Source organism: Saimiri boliviensis, chromosome 21 (assembly GCF_048565385.1).
Source record: "Saimiri boliviensis isolate mSaiBol1 chromosome 21, mSaiBol1.pri, whole genome shotgun sequence".
NCBI lineage: Eukaryota > Metazoa > Chordata > Mammalia > Primates > Cebidae > Saimiri > Saimiri boliviensis.
Window position 1 is genome coordinate 33,718,156 of NC_133469.1, and position 10,685 is coordinate 33,728,840.

At 49.1% G+C, this 10,685-nt stretch overlaps 1 protein-coding gene and 1 pseudogene across 9 annotated transcripts in view; one reads left to right on the top strand and one right to left on the bottom strand.

The window, feature by feature from the left end:
- EIF4ENIF1 (eukaryotic translation initiation factor 4E nuclear import factor 1) overlaps window positions 1-5,038 on the bottom strand; it is a 64,659-nt gene extending 59,621 nt beyond the window's left edge. For 2 of the 9 annotated variants that reach the window (XM_074391030.1, XM_074391028.1), the window contains exons 1-2: window positions 3,291-3,760; window positions 3,045-3,167 (exon numbers count right to left, since the gene is read on the bottom strand). In XM_074391030.1, the coding sequence (XP_074247131.1) occupies window positions 3,045-3,140 (96 nt within the window). In that variant the 5' untranslated portion in view covers window positions 3,141-3,167; window positions 3,291-3,760. The other 7 variants (XM_039462475.2, XM_039462476.2, XM_074391026.1 and 4 more) reach the window with 7 other exon arrangements.
- A 4,061-nt stretch (window positions 5,039-9,099) lies between these two features.
- Window positions 9,100-9,627, top strand: LOC101030468 (ubiquitin-ribosomal protein eS31 fusion protein-like; annotated as a pseudogene).
- The last annotated feature ends 1,058 nt before the right edge of the window (window positions 9,628-10,685 follow it).

The window sequence follows — 10,685 nt, forward strand, 5'->3', positions numbered from 1 at the left end:
CTTAGAATACAAAATAAACCCTTTTCCAAGTAATTTGGTAGAAGATTTAAAACTAAGCTCCACTGCCATTAAGCTAAAAACGTTTCTAACCAGTTCATTAAGGCACATTTAAATATGACAGAATTCTGAGGTTGGACTGCCAAAAATGGACAATACTGAGGTTCTTTATCTTTACTGCAAACAAACTTAAGTCCTGCCCTAAGAAAGAGAAATATCTGGCCAGGCCCGGTGTCTCATGCCTATAATCCCAGCACTTCGGGAGGCTGATGTGGGCGGATCACAAGGTCAGGAGTTCAAGACCAGCCTGGCTAACATAGTGAAACCCTACCTCTACTAAAAATACAAAAAATTAGCTGGACGTGGTGGCAGGTGCCTGTAATCTCAGCTACTTGGGAGGCTGAGGCAGAAGAATCATGTGAACCTGGGAGGTGAAGGTTGCAATGAGCCAAGATCACACCACTGCACTCCAGCGCTGGAGACTGTGAATCTCCACCTCAACAAAAAAAGAAAAGTATCTTCCTAAAAATGATTTAAGCATAAAGACAGAAATATGAACAAAGATGAAATATACATGTTAACCTCTGATCAGTGTGTGAAAATGATTCAAAAGCCTCTCTGCCTGGACTCTACAAGTAGACTGATTAGAATCAAAAAGTACTGGAAGGGGCCAGGCATGGTGACTCACGCCTGTAATCCCAGCACTTTGCGAGGCCACAGGGATCACGTCAGCAACACAGTGAAACCCTGTCTCTACTAAAAATACAAAAAAAAAAAAAAAAATTAGCTGGATGTGGCAGTGTGCACCTGTAGTCCCAGCTACTTGGGAGGCTGAGGTTGGAGAATCGGTTGAACTTGGGAAGCAGAGGTTGCAGTGCACCACTGCACTCCCTCCTGAGTGATAGGGCCGGACCTCAGCTCAAAAAAAAAAAAAAAAAAAAAGTACTGGAAGATTTTAATTTCCCTTCATTTGATAGCTTTTCTCCATTGCGAATTCACCTGTCAACATTTCAGGAAATGAATGTAAGTTGTGAAACACTACTCACTCTCAGGTTTGAGAGAAAACACATTTGGGAAGAAAAAATCTGAATGCAGGAAAAAGTTTTCTATCAACTCACATGCTCTCATGCCTAAGACAGCAATCAACCAAGAACGCTTTACACCTGAAAACATTTCTCCCCTTACAGTGGTTCAGTTTTCTTAAGTGCTAAAAATGAATATTAATCTCACAGCCTTTGATACTTCATCAAGTAGGTAAGAGTAGTGCACCAGCATAAAAACAAGGCCTGGCTTTAAAGCACTAACCAGTCAGTATTCCAGGAAGCTAGGGACAATAAGTGATGGTAGTGTCCATGACTGAGGGAGGGCAAGGTGGGCAGATTGCTTGAGCCCAGGAGTTTGCATGGGCAACATGGCGAAACCCCATGTCTATAAAAAATACAAATTTTGGCCTGGCATAGTGGTGCTGTGGTACCAGCTACTCAGGAAACTCAGATGGGAGATCACTTGAGCCCAGGAGGTCCAGGCTGCAGTGAGCCATGATTGCACCACTGCACACAAGTCTGGGTGACAGAGTGAGACCCTGTCGTGTACAAAACAAAACAAAACAAGTACTAAAGAAATATATAGATATGGACCCATCTAGGATATAACCCTTGTTGTCATCAATGGTCCCAACTACTGTAACACTGTTGAGCAATTTTATGTGATCCAGCCCGTTACATTTCAGGGACCCAGAGATGAATTTAAAACTCAAGTCCTGGCCGGGCGTGGTGGCTCAAGCCTGTAATCCCAGCACTTTGGGAGGCCGAGGCAGGTGGATCACAAGGTCAAGAGATCGAGACCATCCTGGTCAACATGGCGAAACCCCGTCTCTACTAAAAATACAAAAAAATCAACTGGGCATGGTGGCACGTGCCTGTAATCCCAGCTACTCAGGAGGCTGAGGCAGGAGAACTGCCTGAACTCAGGAGGCGGAGGTTGCGGTGAGCTGAGACTGAGCCATTGCACTCCAGCCTGGGTAACAAGAGCGAAACTCTGTCTCAAAAAAAAAAAAAAAAAAAAAAAAAAACCAAAAAAACAAAATTCAAGTCCTGCCAATCTCTTCAGAAATATTCAGTAGCCAACAAGACATGTATTAAAGCAAGATCTTTAATAAATATGACTTACAGGTGGACGTGGTAGCTCATGCCTGTAATCCCAGCACTTTGGGAGTCCAAAGCAGGTGGATCACGAGGTCAAAAGCTCAAAACCAGCCTGACCAACATGGTGTAACCCCGTCTCTACTAAAAATGCAAAAATTAGTCAGGCATGGTGGCACGCTTCTGTAATCCCAGCTACTCAGGAGGCTGAGGCTGGAGAATCGCTTGAACCTGGGAGGCAGAGGTTGCAGTGAGCCGAGATCACGCCACTGCACTCCAGCCGGGGCGACAGAGCAAGACTCCATCTCAAAATAAATAAATAAATAAAGATTTCCTCCCTCTCCCAAAAGCAGTTATCTGGACAAGCAGTTTAAGCATCTCCAGCTTTTAGCTAGGGGAAATATGACTGAAGCCTTACTTTTCTGAGTCCATATACAATTTGTAATAGAAAGTTAAAAAAACAAAACAAAAAAAAATTGAAAAATCCAGTTACTCCTGCAAAGCACACTCAAGAGCATTCCTATGGGAAGTCTGCCTCTCAAGGAAACATCAATACAGAAGATACTAATTTTGTGACGCGTCCCAGAGCTTTAATTCTCATAGTACAGTACCTAAATCAGTAACATACCAATTACATAGCTGTTACAGAACTTACATGCCAAAGCACACTCATCTACAAATTTTATATAATATCTCAGCCTACATTCCCTTCACCTAAAAGCCTCTGGAAGCAAATTCCAGCTTAAACTTTTGGTATCTACAATTGCAGAAAAATGTTCAAAGTACTGCTCTATTAAATTTAGTTAATGTTTAGTCCACTTTAGATAACAGGAATGAAATAGGTATACAATGTTACGAACTTCCCCACCTATAAAGAAACAGTATTTCATTAGTAACAAAGCCTACTTTTGTATAGCGATGGGGGCATCTGGAGGCAGGCAGCTTCTTCAGGTCAAGGAAAGCATCTCCATTTTCTGTTTCACCCACACTTCTCCTATCCATGGCTCCTTGGTCTACAATGCTCTGCACCTGGAAGACAAATCAGCAACAAAATTGTCACCCAAAACAGTAAGTTTTCAGAAATCTTGGCTGTTTAAGAACTTGAAAATTTTTAATCTCTTAAAACTGCTAGTGTTAAAAACAAGTCCTCACCCAAAAATTACGCTATAAATTCGAACTTGGAAATAGAATCGTTGGTACTTAGTTATCTTGGTATTCTAAGCATCAACAGGGTAAAAAGTAGAAGGTGCCCAACTCAAGGTATAACCTGCAAGCAGCTTCAATACAAAGAGAAACCAAAATTAGTCGCTGCCACCCAGGGGTATCTTTCAAGATAGCGGTGGGGAAATTTCCCGGAGCAGGGACAGGTAGCAAACTGGTTGGGCTGGGAACCCGCGAAGTCGGACAGTTGTAAAGTGCCTGTCACTTGCCAATGGACGGCGCCAGCTGCCCCTTGTTATCCGGGGATCAGCGACTAGGGACCGGGCCCGAGCGCCGATCGCCCGGCCAGCCGCACCTGTGGCCATGTCAGGGGCGCCGACGGCAAGCAAAGAGCGAGCACCGGCTTCAGCTCCAAAACTCGGCTTCCCGGGGCCGCGACCCCCAACCCCCAGCCCCTCACGCAGGCCCGGGCCCAGAGGCCTCCTTCGGAGGAAGGGCGGGGACGGTACTCACTGAGGGGAGGCCGGCCGGAGGGAGCGGGGAGGCCGAATCCCCCCGCCCGGGCGCTTCGAGCTGGAGCGGGCGCAGGCCCGCCGCCGTCCTCCCCGGCCGGGCGGCTCGGTCCCCCCAAGCCCGCCCGCTCGCTACCCGCCGGCCGCCCCGCGGGCCTCGCGCCCTTGCCCGCGCTCACGCACGCGACCCCGGGAGCAGTGCGCCCGCGCCCCTTCTACACCCGCGAGCACCGGCGCGCGGTGCCCCGGACCCAGCCGCTGCTGCCTCCGGCCCTTACTCGGTGCCTCCGCCGCTCGGCGACCCTTTGCGTCGGCCGCCGCTCCCCACCCCACCGCCCGCGCCGGCCCCAGCGCCGCTCCCCGCAGCCTTCGCTCTCGCGCCCCCACCCCGACCCGCTCGGGCTGTCTCTCTTCAGCCGCCGTAACTGCAGCCCGGCCCTCCGCCCCTCCTCTTCGGCCCCCTCCGCCTTAATAACTCCCTCCACGCACCCGGGGCCCGGCGCCGCCTTCCCCGCCGCGCGCCCGGATGTGAGGTGGCTGCAGCGGTGCCGGGCGGAAAAGAAACGCCGCAGCGCGCTGCCGAGACGCCTGCCCCTGCGCCGGCCTGGCGGCGAGGAGGCGGCGGCGGCGAAGAGGAGGCCGCGGCGGGGATAGCGAAAAGCCATTCCCGTGCGCGCAGGCGATCGCCGTGGGCAGCCCGGAGGCAGCCGCCGCCACGTTCCCACGCGCGCTGCGGGGCAGAGCGGGCGGCGGTTGGGTCCAGAGACCCGCGGCACGCCAGCCTCCCGGAGAGGCGGAGGCGAGATGGGCCTGGACTGGCGGCTACCGCGGCCTGGGGCGCGACCACCGCTGTGTTTGCAGGGTTGGCACTGGCAGAGAACCGTCGGGCTTCGGCAGAGGGGATTTGATTTAGGAGAATGGGGTCTTCCGAGCCCTCCCAGTGGGGGTTCGAACCTCAGCTGTTTTGCGGGTGGCGTGATCTTGGGCAAAGCTCACTTACCTGAGTTTCGATCTTCCTTCTAAAATGGCTTCTCTATAAATCTGTGAGGCTTACGCGAGAGTACTGGTTGCTTCATTAATAGGCAAAGTTATCACGATTGGCTTTGATAGAGAAAAAGGCGACTGACAAATATACTGAAATGTTCTTTCCTTCCCGTAATCTGAATCTTTCCTTAACCTGCACGGAAAGGAGAAATGCGAGTGTAGCTGGGGAAGTGAGACGGCGAATGTCAAGCGCTTACCACGTTGGGCCGACTCAGGCTGACAGGGGGCCACAGAAATGCAAATACGTGAGCAGTGCCGGTAACTGCTGTCCTGAGGAAGAAGTCCCAAGTACAGGAATAAGAAATACCACAAGCACCGGCTTCTGCCCTGTGGTACTGCGCAGTGGTTGGTGTGAAGAGAGACGTAGGTGTGAAGGAGAACGCAGTTTTCCTCGTTAAAGGACAGCGAAGGCTACCTTTCTTCTTCCAAGAGGCATACTTTGTTGAAACTTTATTTGTGAAATTAGGGTGATGGATAGTGAGTGACCACTAACTAACTCAGCTCCCTTCTTGTGAATCTTGGCCGCAGAAAACGTTTTTCCTTTCGTTTGCATTACTGAATAAAGTGTGTTTCTTACAAACTATTTTTTTGCAGGCAAGAGGCAGAGGGAAACATTTGCAAATCAGGCCTGAGTTTGCATTCTCATCTCTGTCACCTCCTATAAGCTATGGAGAGTTAGTCTTCTTACTTATCCTTAGTTTTCTTTCCTGTGAAATTGGGAAGACGATAACCTGTTCATGGGGCAATTAAGCTCAAACAGAATAAGGTGGGTAAAAAGCCGTATGTAACCTCCATAAAACTGCTAAGCTTTTTAAAGCCTATACAGAGACACGTTGTAGATGATAATATAGCAGGTGTTTATGATTTTAAAAATCAAGCTGTTTTTGGAATCCAAATTCTTCCTAAAGCTGCGGGAAACAGATCTAATCCCCTTTAGTGTCTTGGAAACTCCCTGGAGTAGTGGAGAAGGCCCGTTCTTTGAAGATGTTAAATCCTGGCTCTGCCCAATTAGTGTGAAACCTGAGCCAGTCATTTCACCACCTGGCTCTCCCTTTCCACATTTTTCAGAAAGGGGTAGCAAGTATACCTACTTTTCAGGCTTGCATAGGGAATTAAAGATAACATTAAAAACACTGCTCTGGTTATTTTATTTGGTGGGGGGATGGAGAGCAATGGCACAATCATAGCTCACTGCTCCAGCCTCCGCCTTTCAAGTAGCTGGGACCACAGGCTCCTGCCACTACACCCGGCTAATTTTTTAAATTTTTTTGAGACAGTCTCGATCTGTCACCAGGCTGAAGTGCAGTGGCGCAATCTCGGCTCACTGCAATCTCCACCTCCAGTGTTCAAGCGATTCCCCCTGCCTCAGCCTCCCCAGTAGCTGGGATAACAGGCGCACACCACACCCAGCTAATTTTTTTGTATTTTTTTAGTAGAGACGGGCTTTCACTATGTTGGCCAGGATGGTCTTGATCTCCTGACTTCGTGATCCGCCCGCCTCAGCCTCCCAAAGTGCTGAGATTACAGGTGTGAGCCACTGCGCCAGGCTGATAATTTGTAATTCTAACTGTCCCCTTCTGCAACTAATTATTAATTTTCAAATGTCCGTTTGGGAAAGCTCTTTGAGAGAGAAATTATTCTAGAATTTTACTAAATACATGTAAGATCTTGGTTTAGGTCCAAATTGTTGGCCCAAAGTTTGGCATAGGGAGTCCCAAAGGTTCAGTCAGTTGGGGAAATTAGTCCAAGAACAATAGAGAAGCAAATGAAAATAGAACCTGGCCAGGGCAGTGGTTTACGCCTGTAATCCCTACACTTTGGGAGGCCAAGGTGGGCAGACAACCTGAGGTCGGGAGTTTGAGACCAGCCTGACCAACATGGAGAAACTCTGTCTCTACCAAAAATACAAAATTAGCTGGGTGAGGTGGTGCATGCCTGTAATCCTAGCTGCTTGGGTGGCTTGAGACAGGAGAATCACTTGAACCTAGGAAGTGGAGGTTTTAGTGAGCTGAGATTAGGCCATTGCACTCCAGCCTGGACAACAAGAGAGAGACTCCGTCTCAAAAAAAATAAAGAAAAATAATAGAAACCAGCCGGGCATGGTGGCATGCCTGTAATCCAAGGCAGCAGGATCACCTGAGGTCAGGAGTTCTAGACTAGCATGACCAACATGGAGAAAACCCATCTCTATTAAAATAAAATTAGCTGGGCATGATGTCGCATGCCTGTAATCCCAGCTACTTGGGAGGCTGAGGCAGGAGAAGCACTTGAATTCAGGAGGTGGAGGTTGCAGTGAGCCGGGATCGTGTCATTGCACTCCAGCCTGGTCAACAAAAGTGAAACTCCATCTCAAAAAGAAAAGAAAATACTAAAAACCCAGAAATTATGAGAGCACCTGTGAGAGAGCTTAATGCCAGGCCATAACCTTTCAGGAGCCTCATGACAGAAGGCTGGATTGCACCTCTCTAAACGGGCTTTTTCCTACTCAGTTTTTCTTGCTCCAAGTTTTTTCTTTGTTGTTTTGAGACAGAATCTTGCTCTGTCACCCAGGCTGGAGTGCAGTGACAGGATCTTGGCTCACTAACTGCCCCCACCTCCTGAGTAGCTGGGATTACAGGCTCGTGCCTACACACCTGGCTAATTTTTGTATTTTTTTTTTGAGACGGAGTTTCGCCCTTGTTACCCAGGCTGGAGTGCAATGGCGCGATCTCGGCTCACCGCAACCTCCGCCTCCTGGGCTCAGGCAATTCTCCTGCCTCAGCCTCCTAAGTAGCTGGGATTACAGGCACGCGCCACCACGCCCAGCTAGTTTTTTGTATTTTTAGTAGAGATGGGGTTTCACCATGTTGACCAGGATGGTCTCGATCTCTCGACCTCGTGATCCACCCGCCTCGGCCTCCCAAAGTGCTGGGATTACAGGCTTGAGCCACCGCGCCCGGCCTTAATTTTTGTATTTTTAGTAGTAGAGATGGGGTTACACCATGTTGGTCAGGCTGGCTGGTCTCAAACTCCTGACCTCGAGTGATCACCCACCTTGGCCTCCCAAAGTGATGGGATTACAGGCTCGAGCCACCTGAAGTCAGGAGTTGTGATCAACTTTTTAATATTTTGTAGAGATGGACGTCTCACTATGTTGCCCAGGCTGGTCTTGAACTACTGGGCTCAGGTGATTCTGGCTCGGCCTTCCAAAGTTTTCAGATTACAGATGTGACTCACCATGCCCAGTCTCTAAGCTGTCCTAGCTATTATTATATTACTATATACTATTATCTTCTAATCTTTCCTAGCAAGACATTATTTTCATTGTAACTCAAATGGAATTGCCTTTCGTCCCTCCTAAATTTGTCAAAGCTGAGGATGGTAAATGCACACGACAGGAAAAAAGCATCAGGAAATTAGCTCAAATTATCTAGAAAGAATGCTTATTAATTTATCCTAAATACATAATTTATATAAATTTACATAATTATGTAAAAGTACTTAGGCCTAATTTACAGTAAGTATATATTAGTTACACTGTTAATTACAACCTTGAAGCTTACTAAATTATTTTAAAACTACTTGGCCACATTAACTTCAGATAAAAGTTGTCCCTAAAACACTGGCTTTGGTGTCGCATAAAGTAGAACTCCTTTTAAATTACGTTTTAATTGAGGCCAGGAGTGGTGGCTCATGGCCGTAATCCCTGGGAGGGATTACAGGGAGGCTGAGGCAGGTGGATCACGAGGTCAGGAGTGGAGACACACCTGGCCAACAGGGTGAAACCCGTCTCTACCAAAAAATACACAAAAATTAGCTTGGGAGGTTGAGGCAGGAGAATCGCTTGAACCCGGGAGGTGGAGGTGGCAGTGAACCGAGATTGCACCACTGCACTGCAGCCCAGACGACAGAAGGAGAATCCATCTCAAAAAATGAAGGAAGCTGAGGCAGGAGAATTGCTTTAACCCAGGAGGTGGAGGTTGCGGTGAGCTGAGATCGTGCCATTGCACTCCAGCCTGGGTAACAAAAGTGAAACTCCGTCTCAAAAAAAAAAAAATAAAATAAAATAAATAAAATAAATGAAAAATAAATGTTTTAATTGCAAAAATTAGAAAATGTAGAAAATAGGGCAAAAATACAAATTATCTGTGATTCTAATCCCAAGACACCCAACAATTTTCCTCATGTTTTTAGCATAAAGTCAAGTATTTAAATGACTACTGCTAGCTTTTAGTCTCTGCACTAGGAATCTCACATGCTTTCAAATGTTTTACAAAACACAGTATAAAAATATTTCAGCTTTTCGATCCGCCGTCTGCGGTGGAGCCGCCACCACAATGCAGATTTTCGTGAAAACCCTTAGGGGGAAGACCATCACCTCGAGGTCGAACCCTCGGATGAGATAGAAAATGTAAAGGCCACGATCCAGGATAAGGAAGGAATTCCTCTTGATCAACAGAGGCTGATCTTTGCTGGCAAGCAACCGGAAGATGGACGTACTTTGACTACAGCATTCAAAAGGAGTCTACGCTTCACCTGGTGTTGAGACCTCGGGGTGGTGCTAAGAAAAGGGTCTTACACCACTCCCAAGAAGAATAAGCACAAGAGAAAGGTTAAGCTGGCTGTCCTGAAATACTATAAGGTGGATGAGAATGGCAAAATTAGTCGCCTTGGTTGAGAGTGCCCTTCTGATGAATAATGGTGCTGGAATGCTTATGACAAGCCACTTTGACAGACATTATTGTGGCAAATGTTGTCTGACTTACTGCTTCAACAAACCAGAAGACAAGTAACTATAAGTTAATGAAAGACATGAACTTAAAAAAAAAAAGTATTTCAAAACGTCCCACTTACCCCTCCCACGCCTATTTTTAAGATTATTAGGATTGGCCCAAGTTTAAAAATTTCACAAAAAGAGTTTATTAATTACATTTTAAAAGGAAGGGTCGCAAAAAGATAAGCCTGGGATTTCTAGCTCGGGGGCCATGGGACCTCTCCCCTCCAAGTCCACGTTGTAGCAACCTGCCAGGTCCACGCATGGGCGGGTCCTAATCCACGGTTCCGGCTTGCGCTCCCTGTCAACTCACAGCCGGAGAGGCTCACGCACGAGCCCGGAAGTGAGGGAAAGAGGACTTTCGTCCGCAGCCGCCTCCGGGCTGGAACCTTGTCCTCAGTGCTTGGCCGCTGGCGGCGTAACTCGGGTTTCGCCTCGGAACACCTCCCACTCCTCTGGTCTACGAGGAGCAGTCGCAAGCTGAGCTCAGAGCGAAGCGAGCAAGCTAAAGAGGGAGAGCCCTTAGCGGGCCCAGTCGGAATCGACTTCCCGTCCGGCCGCTGGAAAGCGACCGGAAGGAAGTGCGCCGCCTGCCCGACTGAGGCTGCGCGAACCCCGGGGTCTGGGCGGGGTGGTCCTCGTGCGCGCTGCGTCGCCGTGGAGACAGGGGCGGGCCCGTCGCGAGACCGGCGTCTGGAGGCGCGCGAAGCCTTGAGGTGGGCGTGGGTCGCGCGGGAGTGAGGGAGCGAGTCCTGGACCGCCGGCGCCTGCCGGGACTTCTTCCAGCGTAAGGCCGGCGAGCTCGGCTGCCCCAGGTAAGAGACCTGGCCCGAATGTCCCCAGTCTCCCAGGGGCTCGGCCTCTTCGGCTGTGAGCACGGCGAGGAGCTCCGTCGCGTCCTTCCGAGCGGGGCCAGGTGAAATGTGTCGGAGCCCCCCTTCCTCCCCTGGAAGTGCAGGTATGGCTGCCTACATGCGGGTCTCTGGGGCGGGAATGGAGGAAGCGCGACAGGAGGGCGCAGGATGGGGCCGGGGGCGCGCCGTCCTCTGCTGCCGCGTCTTTTAGACTTGTCCTCCG